A 16,903-nucleotide genomic window follows, 5' to 3' on the forward strand; every position below is an offset into this window, starting at 1 on the left:
CCGCGGGCTGGGGCTGCAGGCAGCTTCCCCCCCCCCGGGGGCCGGGCTGCAGCGGAGAGGGCCCGTTCCCGGTCGTGTGGGGCAACGGCCCTACGGCCCTCGGGGGAATTGCAGAGCTCCTTGGCATAAGGCCGTAGCAGCTTTGTTGAGAGTGGTATCTCCGCTTGCAAGAGAGTAATGGCCTGGTTAGTAGCCAAGGGGTGGGGAGGGGCGAGAGGGTCTCGGTTTTGCCTGGCCACCCTCTGGTGGGCTGTAAATAGCGACAGGGGCTACTGAGGAAAGTGATGGGGGTATGGCTGAGCGGGCTGCTTATTGCCTTGCCGTGGTGTCTGGGCAGAGGCGGGCTCTATCACACAAAGGTATCAGTAATAACTCCAGAAATAACACGGGGATTCAATAAAAACTTATTACGGCTGTTTGGTAATATAATCTGCAACGGCAGAATAAAAACATCTTATAAACATAGAGTGGAAGCTGATACACTGAGACCTTCCTAAATTTAACTTTCTTACCTGAAGAAACTTAAAAGCATAAGTCCAGTGATATCTGGAATAAGTGTCCATGAAGGATCTTAGTGTTACTGTTAGGGATTCTTTTATCTATATGCACATGCAGCTTTTGAGATATGCATCCATTTATCTTGTGAATATACATATATATATTTATACATGCATATATATGTATATACACGTGTGTGTGTTGGAAGGAAATGCTGAATCACCTATCCTAAAGTTCCCAGATGTGCTAGAGTTGGCATGCTGGTTTGTACTGGTCCTTCTCCAGTAGTAAGTAGAGCTATGTATTTCTACTTATAAAGTGCTATAGAGAGCTCGAGTGCATCTGTTGTTGCTTTTTTATTTTCCATAATAAGTGATGGAAACACCATCAGTATTTTCTGTTCTTCTTGCTCAAGAAAGCCTCGGGAGGCACTTTAGGTCTTGTCATATCATCGATGCACTTACCTATGTTGACATCCATTCTTTAGGTAGAAGCATAAAAAGTTGAGAGCTGGAAGGGACTTTAAGAATTAATTTTGTCCAAACTGCCCAAGTCAAGGTAGGTGCAGTGAGAGAATGGAGGCAGATTTCCCATCACATGGAGATCTAAAGAAGCGTGGGTAAAAGGAGGGCTTTCAAACTGCGTCCAGTTTTCGATTTCCTAACTTCTCTTAAAGCTACAGAATGTTTACAGGGGTTAAACTTTTCCTCAGTATGTAAGAGATAAATGGTACTAGAGTTCTACCGTCCTAAATTGCACAAAATTACTAGAAAGCAAGTAAAAAAAAAAAAAAAGCAGGGTTGAGAAGAGGATACTTAAGTTACATGTGTTAGCAGTGCACAAATTTGGGATAATTAAGAACAGACTACCTTAAGTCTGGCCTTGTATTGATGCCCTGAGAAAATTAAAAGCTCTAATTATGGTAACTGTTTTTAACAAAGTTTTATGTTATCTGTGACCACAAGATCTAGAATGCTTTATGTGACATAGCAACAGCAGGCAGGTGCTTTGTTCTTTCTTCAAGAATAAGAAATTAAAAGGCAAACGATTTATGGATGCTCTGTTAAATTTCTTGCCATTGTAAGCCCAGGCTTCATTAAAATTACACTCAAAACACTCGTTTTTTAAGGCCATACTTAATCTTGAAACTCTGAAAAATAGCAAAAGCAGGAAAAAGCAGTAAGAAGGAGAGCTCAGATGAAAGATAAAGGAAGGGTATAAGCTGCCTCTAATCTGAAGTTTTCTAGGAGAGTTGCTTCAGAAGACTTCCAAATGCAGATAAAGCCTTAGAATAGATGGCATGTGGGTCTCTCCTCCCTCAAAATAGCGTGCTGAGGTAAGGATGAGATGTTAGAAGCTTCCATCTGCGCTTACAGCAGCTAAGAGAGTTAACGGGGATATTGGAGTGTGTGAAAAGGGAGAGTGCAAGCAGTCCTTTCAGTTGTTCAATTTTAAGTAATATGTATATTCTTAACCTAGAGAAGGCTGCTTCAGCTAATTGACTTGTTAACAACTTAGACCTTGTTAGAGCTGTTTTAAGTACAGCTGATACAGTGCATTCATGGTGGCTATACTGATGCCATTTGAATGCTACCCTGCATCCAAATTAGTGCTGTTCTCATCAGTATTGGCTGGAATGCTTTTTTTGGGTATCTGTCCCATATTTATTTTTTTTTTATGTATCTCCCAGAAGCAAGTCTATAAGGCTAATGATTACTGTTTCAGTAAACGTTTCAAACTGCTTAAAGAGGGTTTACATTACAGTTCCAGATAGTTTTCCTGTTAGGATTTTGGAGAGAACTTCAGTGTAGACAAGCCTCAGCAGGCCTTTTGAAAGCATGTTTGAAACTTTTTGGTATCGTAACTTCTTTAAATCTTGTACTGGAGATTACACATTTAATAGTAATTAATTTTGTTCCTAACCATGTTTTCAAGTAAAAAAGTTGAGGTCAACAAGTTGGGTTGGGGGCCAGTCTGCAGGCTTTTGCTATGCCTGTGTGGAGCTCAACAGTGTCACTTTAGAGAGGGGGAGAAAGAGTGAGGCACTAATGTTTTGGGGCAGGAGTGCTAGGAGAAGGGACAGGCATAAGGACAAGAATTAAAGAAAATTGAGAGAAATGAAAGGAGGAGGTGGATACTCAGGAGAAGATGCCATGTGACAAGTAGAAGAGACCATTCTGTAGAATGACGTAAGGGAAGAGGAAAGCTTAACATATAAGAAATGTGTAAGTGGGCTGAAATTAGTTAAAACTAGCTGCTGGATGGAGTTGAAAGATTTCATTGGACAAAATGTGTCTTTGCAACGCTTGATATACTAGGTGGTGGTATTTTTCTGTTAACAGTTTGAGAAACACATGACTGTCCGTGCATGGAAATTAAATTCACCATGCAATGATACGCAACTGACTTCTTCCCTCAGATATGCGAAGCATCTCCTTCTGCAATTTAACATCTTAAAAATCATCTTTCCTTAGTCTGTGTAGTAGGTTTTCTTTCTCCCATCCTCAAGTTTGGTGGATATGTTTTCCTATTTGTTTATCTGACTGTCACTTTTCATGCCTGCTATCTCTTACAAACATGAGTATCTTTTTCAGAACCTCCCACTTTTTTTTCCCTATTTTAAACTGAACTTTCAAGATAACTTCTGGGAAGTACTGTAATCTGAGGCTTACTTAATCCATGCATATGTTCTTTTTCTCTCGGCTTCTTCTTCCCTCACCAGATAATGCAAAAATTAATAGCTCTTCTATGATCGTAAATTTGTAGGGATGCAAGAAAGTACTGGGAATTCATCTGTCATTTGGTTGCCATGTAAATCTGAAGGAGCATGAGCTTAAAACAGGGGAATGAGGTGACTTTAGCAAAGGTAGTGGAGTATTACTTCTGAATTAAGGGGATTGTGTATCAAGTATGTTTTAAAGAGAGGTAGTCTTGATCTTAGTCTCTTTGTATCAAGCAGAATTCTGTGTGAGGAGGGATCTTGGGTCCAGTTACTACACGATGTTTTCATTAATGTCTGAAAAATTGTAAAATTTAAAGGTGATACCAGGAAAGGCAGCAATAATTTCAGAGGATAGGAGTTGAATTTAAAGTTAATTAAGAGACATTACCTGGAAAAAAATGGCATGTGGTTTGATAGGCACAAGTGCAAACTACAGCATGTGAATAAAAATGGTCAACTCTACAAATACCCTATGGACACTAGACCATAGTCATTTAGAAGAAGATCCAAATGTGACAGTAGATCACAACATAAATATCATCAGACATGATAAAGCATGTGAAATAATCCTGCTTTATTTGGTGCTGTTGGGACCTCAAATGGAGCGCTGTGCTCAGTTTTGGGCACTGTACTTGGAGAAAAATGTGGCCGAACTAGAGAAAGTTCAGAAGAGGGTATGAAGAATGATTAGAGGTCAAAAAAAATGAAAGCCTGAAAGAAAGGGATCCGTTTAGTCTACAGAAAGAAAAGCTGAGTAGAGATGCAAGTCCTAAGCTGCATAGAAGTGGTTTTAATTATTATTACATAAAGTTGTAAACTCTTCTTTGTCCACTGGGAATAGGACAAAGAAATGGTCTTAAATTATAGGAAGAAAGATTTTAGGATGCTGTTTGATCTTACACTTCCCCTTTATCCTGTAGTTCATTCACTTATTTCTCCTCTCCATTGTTTGTAATGTGGCACTTATATAGCTTAAAGTCATAAGCTGGTATGATGGAAGCATCTGAACAGGGGGAAGGAACAGGGCGGGAGGGGTGGTTTGTCTGACAGTTGATTTTCTGTCAGGTCAGCTTCTTTAACCTACTTGCCCTCTGGCTGCATCACCACTGAATTCAATGGGAGGGAAAATAGCAGGAGCACATGGCAAGGGGGAGTGGGATTATATGTAACGTCAAACTGCACCCTCGAGCTAGATATTAGGATAATCTGCCTAATGGCAAGGATAATGAAGCACTGAAATAGGCTGCCTAAGGAGGGTGTGAAATCTACCTTAGTGGTGGTTTTTTAGGAACAAACTAGACACACATCTACTGGGAATAATTCTGACACAGTCTGGCCTTTTGCCCATGGCCGGGGTCAACTAAGTGATCAACTTCTTGAAATACCGTCTGATCCCACTTTCTGTGATTCGTGCAACTTCTTGAGTAGGTACAAGCAATAAGATTAATCTTTTATGTTACGATTTAGAAGTGTTGCCCACTTGCCATGTAGGTTCTTCAGTGACTGAACCTGGTATATAGGAGAGAAAGAGGAGTAGCAGTCTTGAGTTTTGTCCGCAATCAGCAAAGTTAATGCACTTAAAAACTGCAGTTTTAAAGTTCTGACTGGTGTGATTTTGAAGTGCTTCTGTTAGCACACAAGAGCTCAAGTGTGTTTCATAAGCTATGCAGATACTGTTTAGACTAGATTTGCTTTTGGCAGGGGTATGTTCTGGCCCCCTTTGAACCATTTTAAGATTAATAAGAACAGTCCTGGACTACAGGTGGACTGCTGTTACCGTGAGGTAGACTCTTCTTCCAAATTTAATTGTGTATAAATTTAGTTATTACCTATTTAGAAGGTAACCAGATCAGGAAACTTTTTTGGGAAGAACTAGTCCAAAAAAGCAGAGCAAAACTAGAATGCTTTGGTTTAGAAACTGTGGAGGCAGTGTTTGTGCTGAAATACATGCCATGCTGAGTCATTTGGGACCTGTTCAGTTATCTAGAATAGGCATATTCTACCTATAGTGTTTGTCTGTGCTACTTTAAAAAAACGGAAAAACAAAAAACCACCAAAACCCAAGCCAAAACAAAAGAAAAGAAGGAAGCTGGGGGGGGGGAGCCCATCTGGTCGTCGTCCCCCCTCACGTTCCCGTCCGTCCCCCCCCCCCGAATCTTGGGGTGTGCAGCATGCACAAACCATTCTGAAGTGGGCAAACCATGAAGAAGACAAGGCGCTTTTAATTCTTCTGGGAGGTCTACTTTGGGTCAACAGGAACTAGAAGATTGTCAAGGGTGAACACAAAGTGTTTGTCTACTTAAGAATCTATTTCAGGATAACTATCCCAAGATTTGAAATGCAAGCTTTCTTTTTTAAGTATGTTCTGTTATGTATCTTCTGGATAGAATTCCTTAATCCTGCCTGTGTCTCTCATCAACATTAGTCAGAAGGCCCAAAGCATTAACAAAGTATTCCAGTGACTTGGGGCAGGAGAAGAAACGTGTGTTTATGTATTTTTCATTCATGTGTGCTTGTAAAAAAAATTGGAATACTGCTCTTCTCTACATCAAGAGTAATATGGGAAGGTGATAAAATTTCCAGCCTCTCTGACCACAAATACTTCTTTGGTCTGACTTCTCTTCCTGTCTGACTTTGACTTTGAATATAGAAGCAGGTTTGACCCATAATGAACACTGAAGTACTTGACTAATTACATCTTTTAAAATGTGGTTCCTTTCTGAAAAGTTACTGTAGAATGGCATTGTATGATTCTTAGCTGGGTCACACAAACCTTTACTTTTCAAATTGTCAGTCATGCAGTCCTAAACAGAATCAGCAAAATAAGATGGAAGTGAAGCTATTTCCACTTTGTAGATGACAAACTTATTACTTCTGACACCATGAACTGAAAAATTACAAAATCAAGACTTTATGTGGGGCTTCAGTTTCTAGAAAATCCACATGTGGAGCTCTGGTGGCTAAGGTATTTTCAGATGAGGCCATATATCCAGGTTTCCCAGATGGGTAGTAAACCTGTTGCTGTTGGTATATGCTCTGTATCGTGTCAAGAACATACCCTTGCCATACAGTTATTCTCTTTTGGGGAGCATTGCAGAGTTATCACAAGTTTGTGCAGTGGGTCCAGTGCTTTTTGAAAAGTGTTGAGTGGCTTCTGCTTCACGGGTTGTAGAATTGGTGTATGTGCACAATAAATCCACTGTAAATTGAAAGCATCTTAATTAATCTGCGTTCACTGATCAACTGTACAGAATAAACGCTATAGGCTTTGAGTTTCCTGTAATTCTCAGACTTGTCACTTATGTTGCATTATGTGCATACACTTTGTGTCTGATGAATCATGGTTCCTTTCTACAGAGCGTAAAAGCTCTATATATTCACATTTTCTTTGCTGTTTCCCTGTATAGCGGTCCATACATGTGTGCCTCCCTCCTTTCTTCCCTCTTATTCTAACCTCTGAGAGTCAGGTTTTGGTAGTGGAGATTGCATTTGCTGGTTTGCACCTCTCCTGGTTTCAGTCACATAAGACTTGCCTTTTCTTGGGTATATTTGCCTGTGACTTAACACTTACTGTTCTGTTGTATGAGTATTTGGAGACTGGTAAAATGTCTTTCTGCCACAGATCCTCCTCTGTGAGTGGACGCATTGGTAAGGCTTTTTCTTTCCGGTGGAACTGGCCTTAAGTCAGAAGTATTTCTGGAATAGCTGAATTGGAGTGAGAAGGGAGGACGCTTCCAACCCAGTTAACATTATCATTTTATTAAACTTTTCTGTCTCAGTGGTGTATGAGAGGAATAAAACTGAGGCATGAAACAGGGATGTAGAAGTTCTCAAAGACAAGTATATGCAAGACATTACGTAGATGGAGAAAGAACAGAATTGCATGAGTGTGGGGAGCATTTAAAAGCTCCTAAACTGTGGAACATGTGCCACCACCAAGGCAAACATAGTTCTCAGACTGCTGTATTGTCGGATGCTCCATAGTGGGACCTTTTGTACCTAAGTCTCATGAGATCTAGGTGTCTGGGAAGAGAGAGACATTTGGATTCAGTAGGAAGAGTTGTTTCTAAGCTGGAGGCAGAGGAAACAGGCACTAAGGTATAAGAACTTATGAAAAAGAAGGTAGTGGCAACTTTTAACACTGTCAAAGATTTTTCTGCAAAGGTTGCGATTTATCCTTTACCGTAATGTGTGTGTACTGGAAACCACAATAATGTTTGTTATCTTTGGATATCTTCATTATTTTTGTTCGTATCTGGACTAGGTGGGTAGTGGAAATTAATAGGAGGTTGCTGTTAAAGTGATCTGATTAACAGTAGTCATGAATTCTATTTATGCATTTACCTCTTCTAGAAGTAAACTGCAGACCAATTAATTTCAGTTTCCTTTTGTCTCTGTTTCATGCCTTTTTCCTTCTGGAGAGCAGCTCAGAAGGCGCTGAGTTTATGCTTTTGGTTGTGCAAAGAAGCAGTAAAATGTTTTAACCGAAATCAGCATGTTTCTAGTGGCACTTTTGACTTGTGATGCCATTCTCTTTCATTTGTTATTAAAGGCAGATACCAAAAATATTTTGAGTCTGACTTGAAGAAGCTTTATTCAGTTTTTTACAGGCGTCCAAAATTGATGTTGAGAGTACTGTCCAATACAATAGTATCTTGATCTTTTTCCTCTTTCTAATAATAGTTTAATGCAATTAAAGCATGAACGGTGTCTAATATTTATTTTATATCTGACTGTTTACCAACAGGGAAGGAGGCACTTAAATATATTTGTGCATAGAGCTCTGAACTGAGAACTAGGCAAGCAATTAGAAGAAGTACAGCAAGCTGTAAAGCAAGGGAGAGTTGAACTTCTTTTCCCCAGTTATTCTCTTTGTCCGGAGTTCACCTCAGAAATGTCTGTCTTAACCTTTACAGATCTAGAAGCATGACATAACTGTGCATGCTGAAGACTTCTGAATGCTTCAGTAAATATTTTTTATGGCCACATGTCAGTCTTGTAGCCAACCCATGCTGTGAAGGCTTTGCAAAGACTGCTAGAAGAGATACAGTTGTCAGTGAAAGGGGAAAAAAAGTTCCTGTTTCACGAATAACATAAGCGATGCTGGCAACAAGGAGTTGGTGTAGAAGCATTTTGCCAACATGCATATGTTAATTTGGCATGCAGTTCATCTACAGCTTGCTACAGAATTTTGCGTACTCAGTAAAATTCTGAGTCTCCAGGTTGCTATAGGTTGTCACTATGTGTTGGCAGAATGGCAGCTGTTTAATCCAAACTTCCTGCTGATTCCTCTGTTTTCATTAATATTAATTGAATACCTGACTGCATGGCATCTTGATGTAAGTGTGTGTCTATATATCCAAACCCTTGCGAGGTATAAATTTTTTTTATGGTAATTAGGGTTTCAGCAAAGCCTTTTATGAATAACTGCAGAGTTAAATAACTTGTCTGTCATCAATTTATACATGGCTCAGGCAGTAATGCACATTTCCTTCCTTTCTTCTAGGAGGGGATGACCGCCGGGTCTTACTTTGGCATATGGAAGAAGCCATCCACGCAAGAGTCAAACCAGTTCAGCTGAAAGGGGAGCATCACTCTAATATTTTCTGCCTAGCTTTCAACAGTGGCAATACGAAAGTATTCTCTGGAGGTAAGGAAGGAAGAGCACCCTGATTTCACAGGAGTTTGCATTGTGAATGCTTTAGAGTAGAAGTCATGAACGAGATCCTGCCCCACATGAAAGGTCTTTTCCATAGTCCCCTAAGGATATGGAAGGTGTCCTTAATCAGCAGCTGAAGGTTCTTTGGGAACAGGGAATTCTTTAGCTAGCTCAACATTTTCCATTTTGTCATGCTTCTCCTTTTCCCAAACCCTGGTGTAAGCGCATCGTGTCTCGAGCTATCATGAGAATCCTGCATCCAGCCTGCCCCTACTTGTGCTACAGACTGTGGAACATGGTCTTTGTTATTCCCTCTTAGCTGTACTGAGAGCAGACCCTGCATCCTCTCTGGCACTCGAGCCTGATGCTTGAAAATCCCTGCTGCTACTAGCTGATTTTAATGCACCCTTAGATGGCTAATGAGGGGCTGTTGCCATCTATTGGCGGATCACTTTTTCTCAGACCTCATTTCAGTCTTCACTAGATAAGTGTCTGCCTTTTAGAACTGTTGGGCACGTTGGGCTCTAATTGGCCTTGATATTCTTCATCTTTTTTAATATAAATCCACTTTTTAACAGAAAGTTTAATTCAGTCTTAAAACTAATGTAAGGAAAGCGGACATGTACTTGTTCTGGGGTAATAATCCCTAGAATTTAGGTTCATTTCACCACTTGATTTTTGAAGTGTTGAGGTAGGGAGGAAAATTGAATTGAGAAGAAGGTGGCACAAGATTGTCAAAATGCAGTGTCATTTTCTGCTGTACTTCATTTCCTCTATCTGACCTGATAATAGAATGGACAGAAATTTGTGTCTTTCGTCACTATGTCTATTAACATACAGCTAGACTTATTTTAGGATATGAGACTACTTGGTGAGAGCCCTTCGTTACCTTTTTGAACCAAGATTTGTGAACTGCAAACCAATGCTATAAATTGATTCTAAGTGCATGTGAGTGGTGGAAGCTTCCCATCCTTCAACGCTGTGTTAAAACTGTAACAACCCTTAGAAAAAAAGGCATGACAAAGCTTAAGATGGTGTCAAATTTTAAGGATTAAATAATTCAGATACACTTCTCAGGTGGGGAAAACCCCAAAAATGTCAAATAATGATGCCCATCTTCTGATTCTGGGGACTGCTGTTTGTTTTATGGGAAAGACAGCGGTCCACACTGTCTTCAAATGACTGTATCTGCATGAGTGATTCCAATGAAATTTTGGGCTGGAGTTGGGTTTACTTTAGTTTGAATTCAGACAAATGGAACCTTACATGAATATTCAAGGAATGAACTGTGCCAAATCTTGCTGGAGCAGCTGTAATGGTATTTTCTCATTTTGAACTCAACCCTCTGTCCATTGGGCCCTGCTATGAGAGGCTACTGTTTTCACAGGAAGGGCAGCAGAGTGGTTTGACTGTACCTTGCCACTGCAGTTAACACCTGCGGTTAAAGATTTACATCATTGATTATGGTGGATTTTTGCTAAGATGCCAGGTAAGATGAGCTGTGACAGCTGATGCACAGGCAAACTGGTCGTTCTCATCTCTTTTTCCTCCTCCGGTTTGCATAAACACACTGTGCCTCTGCCAGAAATTATTTCCATTGGAGGAGTCGGGAATTCTTTCAGCTGCTCCACCAAGATTCACAGAGCTCATCTGCAAGCGCTGTGAGTCTGACTCTTGGATCCCTTGTAAAGAGTCATTTTGCTGCATGGCCTAGATGTACCATCTGCTTTACCTCTGTCGGTAAAATGGGGCTAACTATATTTATTCACTGAACTATGTTCTGGGAGATTCTTAAAAGATCTGAAAGAATTGTGGGTCCTAAGATCTATTGGTCGTCATCCCCCCCAATACTGAAGTTGGAGTTGTATTCAAATCGTGGAAGTTGGAATACTTAAAAAAACCCTTGAAAATTAAGTATGGAAACTAGCACAAGGTGCACAGAACTCAATTCATTCTGCAAATAAAGCTGCCAACGACTAATGACTTAGGATCTGATGACCTTTCCCTAAAGCAGCTCTTGATAGCAGAGGAGAAAGGATTTTCCACTTCAGTACAAATTGAATTGCATCCAAGGAATTTCAAAGCTCTTTGCTTTGAAAGAGTGCTTGTGTAGCACGCACCACATGTAGCCATTACAAAAATGGGAGGCAGGAACTGAGTGGACAGTGTTTTGCATGTAATCTCCAGAGAAAAACACTGTCTCAAGATACCAAAGAAGTTCCCATCCCTGAAGAATACTGTTGCCCTTCTCTGTCCCCACACACTGAGAGTAGAACAGCATTTGAAATGAAAGATCCCCTCTTAGTAAACTGCATGGACTTTTTTTTTTTTGCATTTAATGTTAGGTATATGAAAAGCTGGAATAAATGTACAGGGAACTGAATTTGTTTCTGTAGAGGCCTGATGTGACAGATATGGGGTTTAGGCCACCTTAACTGTGCTCCTCTGTATGTGCTCTGCAGTATTTCATTCTCACAGGTATAATTGAAGGGAATGGCAGATACTTCTTGTCTTTCTGATCGTCGTAACTGCAGTTATCAAAACGAGAGATTATAAATGGGACAGTTGCGTATACAATTACAACCCAGTTATTTTCAATGAAGAATGAACTCTCCTGTGTTGAAGTAAAACACTGTAAGTGGGAACCCTACTGGGCTGAACAGCAGTGACGTTTTCTGCAGGGATGAATCCTTACCAGAAGCAACCAAGCAGTTTGTGGTTAGATTTTTGTCACCACCTTCTCCCACACACAAAACAGAGAGAAGCAGTGGTTATTCCACACACACCCCTCCTTTCATTCTCTTTCCCATTTTGGAGCTTGTGATGGAAGGGAAGGTTGATCCCATGATGACTAGAGGCCTGAAGCCAGGCTTCTAGAATGATTCTCATGTTCATACTGTATGGAGAATGAGGAGCAGGAGTGTCTGCTGGACAAAATTTTGTCACTGGAGAAACCAGGCTACATTTTTCACTGGTGAAATACGTAGGCACTAGAGTAGTTTTACTAGGTGTAAACTTTGCCTGTAATGTATAATGGGCAGTTTCCATTGCAATTAATGATCAAAGGACACTTACACATAAGTGACTTGTTTACTGTACCATGGAAAAGATGAGCTACTGCAGTAATCTAAGGGCTGGCATGATTTAACTAGGAGCCTGTGCAAAGAGCAAGTGGATGTAAAAAAATCTCACACCTCACTAGTCAAAGAGAAACTTTCTCATATTTCTTCTGTTGGGACAGAATACAAATTGAAATGTGTATGGAATAAAAGAAAACTGAGTCAACTGAACACTTAAGAATCATAACATAAAATCTTGCTCCTTCTGAACCTCTGGCTTTGGGGTACATTAGGAAAGCTTCACAACTTGATATTGCAACTACAAAGATATACTGAGCATAAAAACATGACTGTGGGCTTTCTGTTGGTTTGTTTTTTTTTTTTAATTAAATATAAATGTGTGTCTGCTTAAATATTTCTAAAGAGGAGGTGCCAAATTAGATAAATTAATATTCAGTGCAGAGACTAAAAAAATATTCTGTTGCTATAGCTTGAAAAACACTGCATGAGCCAGTGGAATTACTTTGTAGCTGTGACCCTCTTAGTCTGCATGCATATAGTTAGTTTCCATTGTATTCAATAGATGTGATCAAAGAAAAGTGACGATTGTCTGGTTACTTGGTTTGGGTTTTGTTAATACAAAAGAAATTACACTGGCTGTCACGTTCCTGCCTTCTCAATGGTTGCAAAACCTTGAACGCTGACAGTGTGAACTGGTGGCATTTGAGCTGGGAGCCCAGTGCATTTTGCTTATGGCATCTCTTTTTACTTTCCATTATCTTTTTATGGAGTATCCTCTGAGCAGGAAGAAAGGTGTATTCGCATGAGAGTTAAAGGTGTTCTGCTGCTTCATATAATATTCTTCTCTTTACTGCAAATGTTTCAAAACTCAAGCTCAAACAAACAATGATCAGTAACACAGTTAAGTAGAATAATTTATTGAGCAGTAGCAGATGGAATGGATTGGTGCATTTGATCACGATTGGAAATGTCACATGGAGCCTTTCACATAACTGAGCAGAGGGCTGACCACTTGGCAACTGATCTGGTCTCTCTGCTTCAGTTTTGTTTTTGAAATAGAAAATAAAAAAAAATTGTTGTTTTTTTTTTCACTATAATGCTTTTTAACCACTGGAACATGATGTTAAGTGTTTATATTTCTCTTTATAGGCAATGATGAGCAAGTTATACTCCATGATGTTGAAAGGTAAATACACAGTTTGTGTTTCCACTGCCTAAAGAGCTCCCTTAATGTCAACTCACTGGAGGCACTTTTTGTTTCAAATCAATGGTCTGGGAGAAGAGCACAGTGTTTTAATCCTGAAACATGCTTTTTATTTATCTAAATTCATATCTGGAATGAATTATTCCCCATTACCCCATTTTTTTTTCAGCACTTGAGTTCTGCATCGTTTTGACCTTGGGAAAGAGAATGGTTATTAAATAAGTATGCTCTCCTGCAGGCAGCATAGTAGATTCTGAGTAGCTTCAGAGCCAGATTATTCTGGCACATACGCAAGTATTGTGGCACATACAGGCTTTTTGTTTTGTTTTTCAAAACACTCACCTGATGTGTATTTAAGATAGCTAGTGCTTGGCCTACCTAATTACCTTTTAGAACTTTGTCTGCAGCTGCCTGATTCTCCACAGTAATGTGAAGCATATTTATTTTGATACTTTTTACCAAAACTGCAAAGCAGTTGGGAATTAGGCTTTGTTGTGCTACATCAAGATTAGGCTGTTAGTCAAAATATAAATAATACAGTAGTGGTAATTTATTAGATTGCTGTTCTCTAGATACCATGTCTTTTGAGCTTACTGCTTTTGAAGTAGAAAAACTGTAAAGTTAAAATTTTGGTCTGTACTAATAACTTTTACAGATTTAAGCAATGACCATTTAAATGACATGAACTCAAGAAAATAAAGTATAAGGAAAAAGCAGGAAGAGATAGATCTAAGAACAGAGAAATATTAAACCTTAAATCTTTTTGAGTTGCCTGAATACTGGTTAACATAATTTGGACATATTTCTTGCTAGGTTTGTCCAGAGCCTTTTGCATTGAACTGATCAGCGTACAACTGCCTTCCATCATACCTTATATCTACTTCTTATATAAATCTTACATGAGAGCTGGGCAAAAGTAACTTTGTCTTACTTTTCTAATGCTTTTTCAGGAGTATTATGTTGTTTGGTGGTTTGTTGTTTTGGGTTTTTTTATTTTGTTTTGGTTTGGCTTTTTGGGGTTTGGGGGTTTTTTTTGGGGGGGGTGGTTTTTGTTTGGTTTGGGGGGTGTTTCGTTTTGGGGAGGGTCTTTTGCTTGGTGTTTTGTGGTTTTTTTAATTAAATGTGAAAATGTAAAAATTTTAGATGCTGCTTTTAATTGTGTTCTGACTTTTCAAGCTTCTACAAGATCTTTGTCCATGACAATTTTCTATATAACACGTTTTTTCCTGCTATGTCTTGCTTAGATGTTTTAACAAGTCTTTTTGATATTATGTATTTTTAATGTGCTTTTGTTACCAGGGGTTTTTTTAGGTATGCTAAGTCCAGTTGTAATGCATACAGAATTCATTCCTCTAAGGCTATTTGTGTGATCTTCTGAAAGAAACCTTAGTAGTCTGACACACTGAATTCTGATTGATTTCTACAGAAAGTTACTCAGTCTTCTTGAATGATAATACTTGGTCTATCAACTGCTTTTTCGTACTTTTAAATGGCTTTTTCTGTTACTGCTTTTTTGGCCTTTCTGTTAATGGTCCATGAGACAGAATTAATAGATCTATCACTAAGAACGTCAATTGCCATGTGAGCAGAACACTGATTTTATGTGGGATCTCTTTGGTGGAGTTTCCATGAGGAATGGGGATTATATACGAAGTATATTCTCTAAAGAAATGAAGGGGTTTTGCCAAAGAAATAAAACAACCCCAGAATCTTCTGTCTTAGTATTTTAGCTTTTGGCCTCTCCATGCCACTATTTCCTCCTTTTTGAATGATCTAAAGAGTTGGGAAAAGAATGGAGAACAAGCTTTTTCTTTTTTATAGCTGTGGAATAGCTGAAATCTAGGTACTTTTGGGGGACTTACTTTTATTTTGTTCTTTTTTGCTGCTTTTTCTACATGGAAAATGTACAGGACTGGTCTATCCTGGAGAACCAAGAAAACTTATTTCAAAAAGCCAGCTGGAAAGTTGCTCTTTTGTGAGCTCCAAAAGCATCACTTTTAGATGATACAGAAGCCTGTATTAAAGAATGAACTTCTGTCTTGTTTTCCTTTTTACATTAAGCAGTAAAAATTTAGTCCACAGGTTCCAAGACCTCTTTCCCTTTCCCATTACCGCCTCCCAAGCTTAATCTAATACAACACGATTTCCGTAGCATCTTGCAGTTTCTGAAGTTTTTAATGTGTGGGTTTTGGTCTGAGGGTTTTTTTTTTTCCCTCATAACATGACATCTTTGTCACTCTACATGGGCTTTTTGTTTGTTTATTACTCTAGTTAAACACAAAAGTGGTCTTATGAAGTTACATAAACCTTGTCACTAAGTATTACTAGGTAGATAAAGCTGTAAATACTTTGCTTTTTAAAACAACAGCAGAAGAAGGAAGAATGATAATATTGTGTGTCTTTTTTCCAGCACTGAGACCTTGGATGTGTTCGCCCATGAAGATGCAGTGTACGGCCTTTCAGTGAGCCCAGTAAATGACAACATCTTTGCCAGTTCATCAGATGATGGCCGGGTTCTTATTTGGGACATCCGAGAGTCTTCTCATGGAGGTGAGATCTCTAGATGGAAAAGATCATTGATTTAGGAAGAATTTGGGCAAGGCATGAAAGGGAAAAGTTAGGTTTATCTGGGGCAATCGAGACAGGGAGTGTTGGAGAAGGGTGGAAGTGAGGCATAATTCTTGTGGCTGGTGATAGGCAAGCCCTGGTCTTTACAGTTCAGTGTTACTGTCTTAAATGACTTCATAAAGTACCAGCATATAGTGCAGGCTAGCATAGAACTTGGTATGAATAGGTTTTAACTTGAGTAAAGAAGCAGTGGAGGACGTGTTCCTTCAATAAAAATGTCTTGCTAAACTTGAATCAATTAGGAATGTGGATTTTTTTTGTTGTTGTTGTTTTTGTCTATAGCCTGGGACAAAAAATTTTTGGATGTTTAGAAAGCTGTTATTTTGATTTGAATAATTTTCCAAAGCTATTTATATACTTCCCTGTGACACTGAGAATTGTTCTTATGCATAATGTTTTCTGGTTTTATGGAAACTTAGAGCCCTTATGTGATAACAGGGAAATTGAATTATTACTTCAATCTTTGTTTTCTAAAACAGAACTGAATACTGTTGATTTATGTAACAAACCTGCAGCTTTTCAAAACACTGCAATCTGTGTTTTTACAGCTGCAGTTTTAAGGCTGAAGAATCTCAGTTCAGAAGTGTAGTTACATAAATTTGGAGAGGAATACTTCAGTAATTGAATTTCAGTATATGAATACTTAAGTAATACTTCAGTAAATGAAGTTGTGAGTTTACACCATCCTAAAGAACACAAAGCTGAGAATTTAAAACTGAGCAATCTGCAGCAGTACAGAATCTGGTTCCATTCCTTCATTGCTAAAATAAACTTTCATCTTTTTTTGTAAGCTGATTAAATGCAATTGCCTCAACTCATAGTTTCTACTGGTCTTACAGGAAAGTTGTTTATGGCACTGAAATCCAGCTTATGTATTTTGTGGCAATTTGTACACATTTGTTGTTGGGTCAAAGTTGCTATTTAACTGAACTAGCTTTTTCCATACCTAGTGAATTTGATAGCTTTGTAGACTGCAATCCTGTCCCTTTTTGACTAGGAAATGAAAGCTGAAAGAAGACATACTTTATAGTCTCATAGGAGTCTTTTAGAGCCACTAGTATCATGAGGGCTTTATTGAATGTGAGTAACCAGAATTAGGTCTTTCTTGATAA

At 39.0% G+C, this 16,903-nt stretch overlaps 1 protein-coding gene across 1 annotated transcript in view; it reads left to right on the plus strand.

The window, feature by feature from the left end:
• Positions 1-1,749: 1,749 nt before the first annotated feature.
• DCAF5 (DDB1 and CUL4 associated factor 5) overlaps positions 1,750-16,903 on the plus strand; it is a 73,706-nt gene continuing 58,552 nt past the window's right edge. Inside the window, exons 1-4 of the mRNA XM_009279288.1 lie at positions 1,750-1,834; positions 8,727-8,870; positions 13,109-13,145; positions 15,574-15,713. Of these exons, the coding sequence (XP_009277563.1) occupies positions 8,759-8,870; positions 13,109-13,145; positions 15,574-15,713 (289 nt within the window). The 5' untranslated portion in view covers positions 1,750-1,834; positions 8,727-8,758. The remainder of the gene's footprint in view (positions 1,835-8,726; positions 8,871-13,108; positions 13,146-15,573; positions 15,714-16,903) is intronic.

This window comes from Aptenodytes forsteri, unplaced genomic scaffold (genome assembly GCF_000699145.1).
Source record: "Aptenodytes forsteri isolate BGI_AS27 unplaced genomic scaffold, ASM69914v1 Scaffold3, whole genome shotgun sequence".
Classification (NCBI taxonomy): domain Eukaryota; kingdom Metazoa; phylum Chordata; class Aves; order Sphenisciformes; family Spheniscidae; genus Aptenodytes; species Aptenodytes forsteri.